We start from the raw sequence: 14,452 nt of genomic DNA, 5'->3' as shown, positions 1-14,452 counted from the left end.
CCTACTATATAACTTCAATGAAACTCTTACAATTACCCTCATGAATTTATTTATTTTTCTTATCTCTATTAATTATGAAATTGTGACTAGACTTTTTCTTCCTTGAAAATATATTATCACCCAAATTATAAGAGTTAATTGATGATTACAACTAAAAACTTAGAGAAAGAGGAAAATGGAACCATCTTTCAAAACCAAAGACACTAACTAAAGAAACAAAAAAACATGCAGCAAAAGTTTTATTTTATGATATAAAACCATAGAATAACACTACATCTAGAATTGAAATGTAAATAGAATTGAGAGATGAAAAAATAGACGCATGAAACATTTTCTTATTATTCCTACTTAATAAGAACTTTAATCACAAAATAAAACTGTGACCATTAAATTTCTACTAATAAATCAAATGTAACTCTACGATATTCCTATAATTTTTTTTTGTCTCTATTGATTAAGAAACCGTGACTAGTTTTTTTCCCTCACATCATACAATTCATACTTGCATGTTAAACTTTGAAAAATAACACTCCTTCTATTTTTATATAGACAAAAAGTTACATATATTTAGTCGAAATTTTGACTAAATACATATATATACATTTTTGTTTATATAAAAAACTTAGTAATTCAGATATTTATAATGTTAATAATCAATAGGTGGACGACTACCGAGAACAGAAATCGTATTTCCCAACTGAAGAAGTTCTTTGCTTGTATCATCTTTGTGAGTAATCACTTCAATGAAGCATAGACAATTCTTTTTCTCCATTGTTGTACTTATTGCTTCTATTAACTCCTCTTCACAATGTACCTTCAAATACATAAAAAGGTTAGCATTGTTAAAAATATATGAATTTGATTATTTGATAATATTTTTCTAATGTTTAAGATAAATGCCTGACCTTGGCAGTCCAACACTTGCCTTCACCATTATCTATTGTTTCAACAAGTCCAGCATAGTTCCAATTTTTTATCACATTGTAAGGCCCCTCATGAATTTCTGCCTCTGTTGTATAACCACCATTGTTGATTAGAAAGATTATCACATTTAATCCACATCTCAACATTGTTGAGACTTCTTGGCCGGTCATCTGAAATATAATTTCAAATTTAGTGTGTTAATCATTTTAACTTGTTTTTTTAAGTTTCTATTAGTTTTTAGTGAGTCTAATTCATTTTTACATATCAAAATCATAATATAAAATGAATATCATTTTTTCATATAGATTCTTTTTTGTCCTTATTTTTACAATTGAACTAATTTGTATATGTTTCTAAAGCCTCATTCAAAATAAAGTAAGATAATATTAAGCGTATAATTAAGTTCCGAACTGATAAATAAAGGACATTGATTTAAAGTTTATTTTAGATCTCAATAAATATTACTGAGTCGTCTTGAATTAATACTATTGACAAAGTTTAATCAATTGAAAGAGTGAAATTGAATGACCTGGAAACCACCATCACCAATACAAGTAATGACTCTCTTATGTGGATTAGCTTTAGCATAACCAAGAGTTGCACCAATGGACCAACCTAATGATGCATATTGCAGTTGAGCTTCAAACCTATAAAATAAAATAAAAAGCAATGAAATATTGGCATGATTTATATTACTATATTCTTAATGAAATTTGAATAAAAAAATGGTTACCCGCATCCTTGTGGAAGTTTCAATTTCTGAGTATTAAACCAAGCATCACCACATTCTGCAATCACAGCATTGTCACAAGACAACATATTTTGTATGTGATGATATAAAACATTAATCCTTAATGGATCCTTTGTCTTAGAATGAATTGGTAAACCATCAGGGACGAAAATTCTGCGATAATTCTGAATTGATGTGGTGTTGCGTTGGAGTCTTTTGGAAAGTGCTTTGAAAAAATCTTTCATTGAAATGAAGTCAAAAGTAGGTCCATTACCAATAACAACTCTGTTTGGAAAAACAGTAATTGATTTTTCATTTTTAATTAATAATGTGTATCCCATAGTAGTAACATCATTAAAAAATGGACCAGCAAGTAAATAAGCATCTGAAGATTCAACAATTTCTGAACAGAAGGAAGAGCTAGCTACACCCCAATATGTTCCAATGAAATTAGGATGATTTTCTGAAACCATTCCTTTTGCTGAAGGTAAAATTGCAATTGCATAACCTGATGCATCTGCCATATCCATGAATGTGTCACATGCTTTTGACTTTCGCATCATTGAACCACCTATCATTACTGGTTTTATTGCCTTGTTTAATATCTTTGCTGCTGCCTCCACACCAAATTCCAAACTCTGTTCGTTTGTTACTCTGAACAACACAAAAATATCATAATCAATACTACAAAATATAGTTTTTAAGTTTATCTGACTTAACAAATAAGGCAGAGACGAGACTGACAATCAACCTCTACAACCAGAATATTAACACAAACCTATAAACGGACCGCTCTAAAATTTTATATTTGTAATTTATGCCTAAAATAAATCCATATAGAAATAAATTAACTTATCAGGTAAGCTTATAGTGTGTATTGCACTGGGATTTCTAAAGACAAAAACAAAATCCGATGATATTCAAATGAGATTTTTCACAACTTAAAAATTGTTTCTTAGTATTAAAAAACATACGGATTTTGATGGATTTTTTAGTAGAATGGATTTTGTGATACTTTTTAGTTGAAAATATATATAGCTCTCATTCAAGAACCTCACCAAAACCCTTGAGACTCATTCAACAATTATGCTTTTGCTTTCCACAAATTTTGAATCTCTTATTGTATCTGTCAGGTTTTTATTTTTCTTTCTCATCTTTTATGTTGGTTCTTCATATTTTTGTTGTTTTTCATGTATTCCTTGTAGGTTGCTTTTGTTAGCTTTTATCATATTTTTTTGTTGGTTTTCATTATTTTTTTTTTATTTTGTTCATGTATTCCTCACATTGACGTATTTTTGTTGGTTTTTCATGTTATCATTGATTTTTGTTGATGCCAAGTTGGTATGCTTTTTGTTGAATAAAAAAATTGATTTGGGTTCTTTATATTTGTCATGTTAGTATTCTTCTCAATTAACATGTTTTTTATGTTTTGAGTTGTTTATTGAGAAATTTTGAAAGATTCAATTTAGTCATTAATAAAAATAAATGCACTTTGTAGTTAAAAAAAAAAAAAAAAAACCAGACCAACACATTGAATTGAATTTTATTGTTGTTGAGTTGTCTTATGACTCATCAATTTGATTATTGTCATTTCTATAAAAATGAACAATTAAGTCATTGATAATAATAAAAAATTAAGTCTTAAATGAACAAACTTAGAGTCCATAAAAGGGATTTAATTAACTATTTTTAATTATTGTTAATGACTTATTTGTCCTTTTTATAGAAATTACATGTGGAATAATCAAGTTGATGAGTCATCTCACAAGTCAGAAAAAAAAAACTAAAATTTTTAATTGTGGATACAATAAGACTAATTTGGTATGATTTGTTTTTCTTAAGAATTAAAAAATGCTTTTATTTTTTTCAATAGTTAAATTGAGTCTCTCAAACTTTTTAAGGGACCAAAATGGACTTTTATTCATAAAAAAATTGTTTTTCTTATTAAGTGTGTAGTTGTTGTTATTATTAATATGGTTTGAGGTCTACCGTTTAGAGTTTGACGTTATTATTTTGATTCTATAGAGATTTTTCTTAGAGGTTAAAAATTTTATTTTTTATAATTTATATTTTAAAATAGACACTAAAATTGAATAAAAATTATTTATGGACTAAAATATTGAGAATATTTTTTTAAAGATTAAAAATGATATTTTAAAATTTTATATGGACTAAAAATTTCTTTAATTGTTAGTAAAAAAAATTATTTAACTCTTATTATTATTATTTATTAGTAGTGGTAGTACTTAGTAGATTGTTGTTATTTTTATTATTAAATTGTTATTATTATTATTATTGGTGTATTAGTGATAAATGAGAGATTTATAAAAAGGAAATAACAAAGGAGAAAAGAGAGATAAAAATAATTAAGAAGTTTGGATAATGGAGGATCCTAATAAGTTGTTGGTGGTGGATGCTATAAACGATGAATAGAGTCACTTAGTAAACAATATGCCAATTTATAGAGGAGTATTATAATTACATATGTGTATTAGTTTTGTTTTTACTTATTTAAATTTTATAATATATTTATTATATTTTATTATTTAATATTATAAATTTATAAAATATTTTAAAATTTTATATTACAAATTCATTAAAGAATTCTTAAAGTTTTGATCATAAAATATCTTTTGAAATTTACGCATTCCTACAAAAAAATTTAAAATTTAAAATTTAAAAAAAAATTTACGCATTCCTAAAAATATTTCCTTTTTGCTTCATCTTCCTCGCGAGAGAGAACCTTGCCATTCCCAGTTGTGCCTTGCTTTCAGTTTAGGTCAGTTTCTTTATTTTTCAATTTTGAATTTATTTCATAATTTCATTCTTGCACTTAGTTATCGCAATTGTTCTTGAGTTTCATCTTCTATGATTTCTAACCCATTCATTCTTTGTTTCTTATATTTGAATTCTTGAACAAAATTAATATTTCACATTGAAGATAGAAGTAGAAACTAGCTTATTATATGGAGTGATATCAACAACATGTTGCAAAGAAACCTTAGAATGCGCTTGGTAGACGCTTACACCATCTACAAATCCCAATGAGTTAAAAGATATAATGTTATTAGTTCAAACAAAATTGCTATGGGATTTAATATTAGCTAATACTATATGATATTATATTAATTATTTATGCCATGAATAACTGATAAGTTTCCACTAGTCTGTTAGAGACTAATTTCATTCTTATTTGTTTCTCAGTTTTGTGCATTTTGGCATTTGGTTAATGTCATTGTGGTTGTTGCCTCAATGGAAACCTGTTAGGTAGATATAATTTCGGATTTCAAATTTAATTTATGGCTTGCAAAACTTTGCTATCATATATAATGTAGCCATAAATACTTTTTTTCTACAAAGTCACAACACAAAACGTACATTTTAACCGATCTAAAAATGTAAAATTGCACGGGTGAATCCTTAATTATTATTATCCCTGTATTACTTTTTATTATATTTTTTCAATTGTATTGCCTAATCAATCAATACTACAATATGAATGACTAGATTACACTGACCTGGGAGTCAAATAAATTGGGATAGAGTGATGAATGAAGGAAGGGTGAGGGATGGTAGACAAGTTGCAGGCTATGCTTATATATACAGGCTTGCTTTCTCTTAGACTAATTGCAATGGCTGTATCAATCTTTTCACGTGCATCTTCTAGGTGGTTTATTACAGCCTGAAATAATCACATTAATACAATATTTATAATGTAAATAGCTACCACACTCTTTAACTTTTACACTATAATGTTGTGAGAAAGTAAGTTACCTGGTGACAAGTTACAGGTTCAAAGCAACGAAGTTCTTGACTATAATCAAGTAATCCAATGGTGTGATGTAGAATCTTGTTACTACCAAAGTCATTAGAATTTGGAGCCCCAACAATGCAGATAATTGGAAGATCCTCACTATAAGCACCAGCAATAGCATTAATAATGCTAAGTCCACCAACATTAAATGTAACAACACATGCTCCAACACCTTTACCTCTAGCATACCCATCAGTTGCATAACCAGCATTTAATTCATTACAACATCCAATTAGATTAAGTTTAGGTTCAGCTACCAAATAATCAAGAAGTGCAAGGTTGAAATCTCCAGGGACACCAAACACATCACTGATTCCAATTTCAACTAAACGTCTTGCAAGATGGTTACCAAGTGTATTGTCACTTGTTATTGGACCCAATGAAGGTTTATGGTTACCATTTATTACATTATTTGGGACATCAACATGGTTGGGGACAACTCCATTGGGATATTTCTTTAATGTTGTAATGTTTGGCATCTTCAAAGATACAAAATTTGATGTATAAGAGATTAATTTGATGAGTTTGAATAGAGAACTTTGTTTGAGGAATATGGATCCTAACAACCCAATGCAACTACTCAATGTGATATAAATAGAGTAGAATCTATTTTTCATGCCAATGTGTATTTTCTTCAAATTGCTGGAGTATTTATAGGAATTTGTGAAATATGTTTCATCTAATGAATTGTTACTTGAATTAAAAAAAATGTAGTTAACAAGTGGTCCCAAATATAAATTCCCAAACGGATAACTTTTGTGTTAACATTCAATTTTGTCAATATCATTTTGAAAAAGTTAATTTAAATGAAAGAGAAATAAATAAGTAAAAAACCCAATTCTCACGTAACTCAGTCAATCGTAGTATAAGTTATGAAAATAATTCAGGAAAAAAAGAGAAACAGAATTCCGGTAAAAAAAAGTTATGAAAAGTATTAAAAAAAAAATGAGAGGAGACTTCCCACCCTTTCTATTATCAATTTTTCCACTCATTAACATTTAACAAAAAGTTGAGTAAAAAAAAATTAACTAAAAGGCATCGATCTGTCTCTAACAAAGACGAAATATTTTATCTCTAATGAATAATTGGCCATCTCTAATAAAGACATTCTATTTTTCATATCTATAATTTTTTTTCTCTGATTAGGTTTTTATTTAAAGCATTAGCCCACTTTTGTAACTTCCAAATATTAGAATCAATGTTGCAAATAACTTATACTACTACAATATTACACAATCCAGATTTTACAATCTTTATTATATATAAAAATTGATTAAGTCTTGAAATAAAAGTTTCCTCCTAAAATAAAGGTATGTTTATAATTATGAAAAAATAGTGTATTAATTTAATTAATTTAATATGTAAGTAATTTAATAGTTGTAATTTTTGTATTGATTAGTCTTCTTAAAAATAGTTGACGCATTTAATAATAATTGTGAGAATATGCGTTTGGTTTGTAACACAAATAGTTGGTATGAAAAAAGTTGAATAGACCACTTTTCAATATAATATTTTTATATTTATTTTCTTAACCTAACTTTTCGTAGTTAGTTTCTGATGGGAGATAAAAAATGTTAAAAACATGGATCAAAGTCTAGACTATATATATATATTAGTTTGGTTTTTTTTATTATTTGAGCAATTATGATAGTAGAATTATTATTTTTTTAATTCTAAATATATTTTAATTTTCAATTTTAAAAAAATAGTATTTAATATTTTTCCGTACGGTTTGAAACTATAAACACATTTAGTTACTACTAAGTCAAAATTGATTAAGAAAACATTTAACCAGTACACTATGTTTTTAATAGAAAAAAATGATAATAGAAATTAATATTATCATCTTAACACATCAGCTTATTCTCATCATCATCCTCTCTCATATGGGTTCAAGTGACAAGGTTCCAAAATTATATTTAGCATGAACTTCTAAAAGTGTCTCCATTCCTATTGATCCATATATTTTGCTTTTGGAGAATTTAAATGTTATGTACTAAGTTTAAATTTGGTGTTTCATTTCTTTATACAAGTTATTAATTTTTATTAATCATATATACAAATAAATATAATAAGTGAACATTGAAAATTTTAAATTAAATCAAAAAAATGATTACACAACATATCTATCCATATGAACATGAGTAAAAATAATCTATCAATTTCAATTTTTTTTTATTATGTAATTTTTTATATTGTATATAAAAAATAAAAACAAAAAGTTAATACCTTTAAAAATTTGGAGCCGCATACCCTACATGCCGAGGACTGCCATTGCATTGCATATACACATTTAGGTATGTAGGGCGTAGGCAAATATCGTAGGGAAATAAAGAAGGTTGCACATGTGGATGAACGAAATGAATGTGTACAATTTTGCCTTCGAACTTGATGCAAAGATAGTGTGGTGGATAACATTCATAACGTTAGAGTTTTTGAGTCTGAGGTATGGTGTTATTATTGATAAGTCTATGCAAGACTTAGACCCTTATTTTCAACAATTAATTTGGTTTTGTAAAAGAGACAAGTCATTATGGTAACTCATTTATTTGCACCGATAGCCACAACTTTGCTTGTTCTCATACTTTTGATTGGAAATGAACTAATAGTCCTATTTCTCTCCAAAAATAAGAAATCATTGTGGGTTAAAGAGTTAAAAAGTCTCATATTGAATATAATATAATATGGTTTTAAAATATGTTTAAAAGTGAGTATAATTATTATCGTACAAGCTGATTTTTGTAGGAATTGAGTTAGACTCAATTCAAATCTTAAAGTGGTGTCAAAATATATTGAGTCATCTACTATTAATTCGTCGATATTATAATATTTTGATCAAGTTTCAAATATAGATATTCAGTTCTAGACATCAAGAATGTCAAGAGTCTTATATTGAATGTAATATGACATGAAAATGTATTTAACCGTATAGACAATCATCACTTTACAAATAGATTTTGTAAAAACAAATTAGATTACGTATAAAAAAACCTACTAACACTTTAAGTATGCCATTATCCACCTAATTTCAACTTTGTAGTCCTTTCGTACTTTTCTTGAAGATTTTTATGATAATAAAACTCTTCATTTGAAAAATTATGGTAACAGTTAACACGATGTTGTTAACAATAATCTGAATAATGTAAAAGTGAATTTTTTTGAAGTTATTTGGTTTGTAGATATTGGAACATGTCAAAATATTCTTTTTTATAAGATCAAAATTAAAGTAAAAGATTTTAATTATGATTTGACAAAATTCGATGAAATACTTTAATGCTACTATGTAATTTATTTTTGGCTCATGTTGTAATGTTGTGTTTTTGTATTGCAGTACGTTTAAGTTTTGCACCGTAGAATATTTTATGTATCTTTTTGTATTATTCTTTACTAAAATAGAGTATATATTACACTATTTGTAATTTTAACGTAATAAACAATTTACTCATAAATAAATTTCCCATATTTTACAAGTAGTGACATGGCCATTAAATAAATTTTAATCCAAAGGATGCTACCTCAGTATGTGTGTGGGTTGCATTTGAACTAAGGGAAGGGTCACCTAGCAGACCCCAGTCTAGAAATAAAAGAGATGTATAAACCAAATATAGATATGGGAGAAGATATATTAAGTCATGTGTTACAAATGGGGAAAGGATAGATGCAGACCCATTCTACAAATAAGGAGATGGGGTAGGTGAAGTGGAGGCCTAGTGTGGGAATATGGGATATGTAAGTTGCAACCTTAATTCAAGGAGTTATGTTTATGTTGAATCTTATTACTACTTATGATGTTTTTAGAGTTTAGACCTCACTTTTTTATGAAACCAAACCCTCCATGAATTCCTTGTGTTTATTATTCCATTTGTAATATAATAAGCTACAGTTATTTTTATTAAATTAAATCTTCTGCCTTATGTTTCTAGTAAGTTTATTTTCCCATATGGTGTTTTTTTTATGAAACCAAATTCTCCGTCTTATGTTTCTAGTGGGTTTATTTCCCCACATGGTTTTTATTTTATGATATATATATTCATTAATGATGTAGAATTATTGCATTGCTAATTTGATCTAAAATTAATGGATTTAAAAAAACAGGTTTACATTTGATTAATTAAATTAAAAAAAAAAAAGTTGTATCCGGGTTTTTTATGTAAATCAGTGATGCAATATCATCAAATATTTTCACATTATTAATGAATATGACACACCATAAAAAATAAATCACAAATTGGATTGTAGAAAAAAAATCTTGAAACTTATGAAATAAAGAAACTAAATATCTGAATTTTACAATAACGATTAAAATCTTGTTTCAATCAAAATAGAAGAAACAAAAGTGTACTTGAACTATTATATGAGTCGCTCAATGTGGGCCAGAAAGAGTAATATGCAACAAATAAGCTCCAATCAAGTCAAACAATCCATTGAAGTTATACAGATCTCAAATGGAATAGTTTTATGGATTGTTGATACTCTTACAATAAATATTACATCTCATAAATCTAAATCTAAGCAATTACTCCTCTGTCCCACAATAATATATTTATTTGATCTTTTTACACTTCCACACAGATTAAGAATTGTATAATTTAAAAAGAGAATAATATTTGTATTAAATTACTCTTATTAATTGACAATTGTGTTACTTGGATGATAAGCCAATATTTATGCTACAATATATTAAGATTTGAATCTCCTTCAAAAACTCCAGGTATTCAAGCAAAAAAAAAAACAGTCTTTTGAGGTCATTTCACACATTTTCTTTTTCAAGAAATCACCCAAACTCGAAGACCTTCAAAGGAGGGGAAATGGGAGGGAGAACAGGGGATCCTATAGGAATTGTCAAGCAGCATTGGAGTCATTCTTTAAAGGATTAATTATAATTTTTCTGATTTTTATTCCTTTAAATTTTTAATATATATTGCATTGTGATGCCTCATATAAATGCGGCAGACAATTGAAGCTATCAAGCTCTATAAAGGACAGAAAGTAAAAGGAGGAAAAAAATCAACATTTCTTAATCACTTTTGCATTTTTCTTTTCTCGTTTATATGAGCAAGAATATAAAAATTCTAGTTCCTCAACATCGAGCTAATTAAATACTAAAGCCTTATGGAGAACAATAAAATCTTTTATCGTGATTATTGAAGAAAAAAATTGTTTAAAAAATAAGAACAGCATGTATTATACATTTACTTAACTGGAAATTTAGAAATCTCATTACTTTATAATTGAGGCCCCTCTCTGCTTTTGTTCTCATGCTTCAAAGAGGTAAACATGAAATTCCCAGAAAGTAGTGCTTCTTTATCTGCCCATTCAAATTCCATGACTTAGTAAATAAAAAGTTGAAAGAGGGAAAAAGTAAAATCTCCATAAGATCTGCATAGTTTTTCATAAGCATATCTTTCACAATTTCATGTATTCTACTGGTAAAACAGCTATCACACATGGAGAATTCAAGTTCGACATAATCTGTTTTCGCAGGAAGTCAAGAGTGACGTGCAGTGAGCATTATATAACTAATATTACATGACTTGATGAAAATTCTATGCTTCTAACTAGATCAGTACAGACACAAGGGAACAAATAATGCAAGTTGAAAACCGTCTAGTTAAAAGGCGGAGTGCAGTTCATAAAGAGTATTGGTAGAACGTTTAGAAATGTATTGATGGTAAACTAGCATGTGGTTATCAATTATGAAAAAATTGTATGGAACTAGACAAATTGATCAAAATTTTCTTTAGGAATTAAAACTGAACTCCTAAAAAATATATTATATTTGTGGGCTCAAAACCCTTCTTTAGGGAAGGTTTTTCAATGAGAGACGTGTATTGAGATAGTGATCTCTTCTTCCCACTTTAGCAACCAGTATGCAGAAGTAGGCATTAGCCAATCAATTTTCTTCCACTTCATGATCAATAATATATTGCAAAGAGAAACAGTTATTATTTACCTGTTAAAGTCATGCAACTTACTTCCCGTCGAGCATACCTGGCCAATGCCTATATAAAAACTTTATTTTCAGTATCATTGTAGTCATACTCAATATAATTGAGGGAAAAAAAGTAAGCATTGTGAAGACAATATAAGCATCGGGTATTTGATCAAAAACACGAAAGGCAGAGCAAACCAAGAAAAACAAAACAATTAATAGAAAAGACAGGAAGCTCTAGCAATTAATAGAAAAGACAGGAAGCTCTAGCAACAGAAAAGTCCCACAATCTCACAAGTACTTCGTGAGATGAAAGTGATAATCACTATAAGCTCCCTGGTTTGAAAAGCAAACAGACTCCAATATGATGAGAATATGTTAAAGAATATTCATTATAAAAGGGACAATTCTTCAAGCCAAGCCAACATGTTAAACCCAGAGTCTCAAGTCAACTGTCAGTTGAATGAAGCATGACTGGTGAATGCTGCTGAACGGCCAATAAATTGTATGACCTGAATCGGTTTCTAGGTTCAACATCTTGGCTTAGATAGACTTTTGAGGAAATGTCCTATTTCCAAAAGCTTACATAAGAGAAGTCACACACAAGACAATATGTCTTCCACAAATAAGGTGAAAAATGTTACCATCATTTAGAAGATATACCTGCACTGATGGCAATGCAGCTTCGTCTGGTGTTGAAGAACCATCATCAGAGAATATATTCCTGATAAAAAAATATGGATATACTTTTGTTAGACTATAAGACAATATCTTATAATATCTTTGATAGTATATTAGAGATATTAGTTTATTTCATATGATCAGTTTATAATCTAGAGTATCTTAGATTATCTCTTATTTAGCTGTATATTAATAAATATTATACGAATTATTTCCTGATTTCTCTATTTACTTAGGATTAGGAGTCTTGTATAGCTATATAAAGGGGTTAGTCTTTTGTATCAAGTTAGATTCAAGTTATTATCAATAATATTCAAATTTTGTTTTTTTCTCTCCTCCTTTTATCTAAAACCCATTACTTCAACAACGTTAAACATAGAAATGATTAATTGGCTTTTTCCTACTTTCGATAGGTGCAAAAAGAGCAGTGAAGAGGATGAGTTTGTATATAAACCTACCTCCATATTACATTAGTGAAATCACTCGGTTTAGCTTCTGGAAGGATGGCAGCATCATAAGCAACAATATTCCCATAAAAAATCTTCTCGAGCTCCTTCATCCACTTAATCAATAGTAGGTTAACCTGTCATTTCAAATTAAATTCACCACAATTTACCAAGAGAGGCCAATTCCTACATGTAATCAAACTATTTTGGGAAAATTGCAAAAAAAAACAAAAAGGAATTTATGATAAAAATATTGTATCTATTTGTAGAAGACAACTCACCCCAGCTTTGGACACTCTAAGCTCCAAATCGTGATTGTAAATCTCATAAAGGTACTGCCCAAATTCAACACCCTCATTCCCCTCTTGCTTAATGCGACGCAAGTAAAACCACATATGAAGTACAAGCAAAGAGAATGTTGTTTTGAATGTTTTCTCCAAGTTAAACACTGCAAGCAGAAGAGAGAAGCTTATAGAATGTTACACACAACAACACTAGTCTGACAAGCGCTATTCCAAATCAAACTCCTTCTGCATCGTAATTACTTCACCCTGATTGATTTGCAAACATATAAATTGAGAAAATGGTACATCTAGCCACCAGAGACATGCTGGGAATGACAATGTGAAGCTTTTCCCAGTTGCCTTTACTAATACTTAAATGGTTGGAACTTTAAAAGTGAGAAAAAAAAAGTATCAAAAAGAGGATATATGATTTTGATAATTTAATAATCAGAAAAAGACCATAAAATATAGTTTTTAGTTTAATTAAGTTTTCTTTGATCATTAGGGACGAAATCATTAGAGAAAAAGTCGAGGTAGTTCCTATTGTAGAAAAGATACTAGAGTTTTAGCTTAGGTTCTTAGGGCAATAGCTTTGTTAAGGAGGGTAGACCACATTAAAGATAACCCAATAGGCCAATTGTCTATCATTGAACATGATTCATGACAGGACATTCATTTGATCCATACAGTCGATCCTACTCCTACCCACTATGAAAAGGCTTTTGTTGTTATCTAAATTTTCTTTAATCAGAAAATATTTTCACTGAAAGCCACCCCAAATAAAAACAAGGGGAAAGACACATGAACTTAATCGGCCAAAGTAATACACACATAGACACTTCAACAACTAGCTTTTAAATCTCCAAAAATTCAACAGAGAAACAAGACAAGATAAACATGAGCCAGAGAATATAGGGAAGTGAAGGGAATATTTATGTCCCACAATAAAATTCAGTTGGGGGGTCTAAAACCTATGAAACATTTACATAAACACAGATAGTAGACACAACACTGACACAGTCATGTAGACACCGATCATAATTTGAGAAACTAGAAGTGATTATATATAATCACAATATCAATGTCCGACACCTTTAATTTGAAGTGACGGTTCTACATAGTCTAAAACATCCCAATATGGGAAACAAGTAGAGTGAATATGAGAGAAAACGGCCACAAGTCTCGAACTAAACAACCAAGATGCACAGGCACACAAATGACTAATGTTTGTGTTGTGAAATTAGCATAAACGCTTATTATATAAGTACATATGTATAAATTATTTCTACAATGAATAAAAGATACAATAAAGTAAAATTGTTTTCATATAAACTATAAGCTATTTTCATAAGTTATTCTGGAGAGAGCTTATGGAAATAACAATGTATGAACATGTCATAAGCTTTTTTAATTACATTCAATTAATCAAAAGATGACCTAAATGAGTGAAAGGAGGAAAATGAACCTTCATAAATGGGTGGTTTATCAACTTGAGATAAGATTCTTCGGTAGACAACATTAGCACCGCGAATAGACCTGCTTTGTTTACTATAAAAAAGCATGAGCTTGAGCATGAAACGCTTGATACCGTGATAATCAGGTTCTTCAACTCTGAGAGGCGACTCACGTGGGAGGGAAAGA

At 28.8% G+C, this 14,452-nt stretch overlaps 2 protein-coding genes and 1 long non-coding RNA gene across 4 annotated transcripts in view; 1 reads left to right on the top strand and 2 right to left on the bottom strand.

Moving 5' to 3' along the window:
* Window positions 1-315: 315 nt before the first annotated feature.
* Window positions 316-6,104, bottom strand: LOC101493012 (pyruvate decarboxylase 1-like). Its single transcript, XM_004485545.4, has 6 exons — window positions 5,429-6,104; window positions 5,173-5,336; window positions 1,658-2,308; window positions 1,454-1,571; window positions 906-1,094; window positions 316-814 (listed from the first exon to the last, which is right to left on the bottom strand). Exons 1-6 carry the CDS (start codon window positions 6,083-6,085, stop codon window positions 647-649), a joined length of 1,947 nt encoding a protein of 648 aa, XP_004485602.2. The 5' UTR covers window positions 6,086-6,104; the 3' UTR covers window positions 316-646.
* LOC140919435 (uncharacterized) lies at window positions 4,304-6,015 on the top strand. Its single transcript, XR_012162054.1, has 2 exons — window positions 4,304-4,433; window positions 5,162-6,015. It is a non-coding gene; the product is annotated as an uncharacterized lncRNA (long non-coding RNA).
* A 4,354-nt stretch (window positions 6,105-10,458) lies between the features above and the next one.
* Window positions 10,459-14,452, bottom strand: part of LOC101492676 (uncharacterized) — a 4,566-nt gene continuing 572 nt past the window's right edge. Inside the window, exons 2-7 of one of the 2 annotated variants that reach the window (XM_073370990.1) lie at window positions 14,277-14,452; window positions 12,809-12,975; window positions 12,540-12,664; window positions 12,064-12,124; window positions 11,422-11,470; window positions 10,459-10,776 (exon numbers count right to left, since the gene is read on the bottom strand). The exon at window positions 14,277-14,452 is cut by the window's right edge and continues 12 nt beyond it. In XM_073370990.1, the coding sequence (XP_073227091.1) occupies window positions 10,694-10,776; window positions 11,422-11,470; window positions 12,064-12,124; window positions 12,540-12,664; window positions 12,809-12,975; window positions 14,277-14,452 (661 nt within the window). In that variant the 3' untranslated portion in view covers window positions 10,459-10,693. The remainder of the gene's footprint in view (window positions 10,777-11,421; window positions 11,471-12,063; window positions 12,125-12,539; window positions 12,665-12,808; window positions 12,976-14,276) is intronic. The other variant, XM_004485544.4, reaches the window with a different exon arrangement.

This window comes from Cicer arietinum, chromosome 1, assembly GCF_000331145.2.
Source record: "Cicer arietinum cultivar CDC Frontier isolate Library 1 chromosome 1, Cicar.CDCFrontier_v2.0, whole genome shotgun sequence".
NCBI lineage: Eukaryota > Viridiplantae > Streptophyta > Magnoliopsida > Fabales > Fabaceae > Cicer > Cicer arietinum.
This window is presented reverse-complemented; position numbering and strand designations above follow the sequence as displayed.

Coding starts and splice junctions, on each gene's coding strand:
- LOC101493012 (XM_004485545.4), bottom strand. CDS start 6,085: ATGAAAAATAGATTCTACTCTATTTATATCACATTGAGTAGTTGCATT. Junction 2,309..5,172: donor CCAATTTATTTGACTCCCAG/GTCAGTGTAATC, acceptor TGTGTTGTTCAG/AGTAACAAACGAACAGAGTT. Junction 1,572..1,657: donor AAACTTCCACAAGGATGCGG/GTAACCATTTTT, acceptor TTTATTTTATAG/GTTTGAAGCTCAACTGCAAT.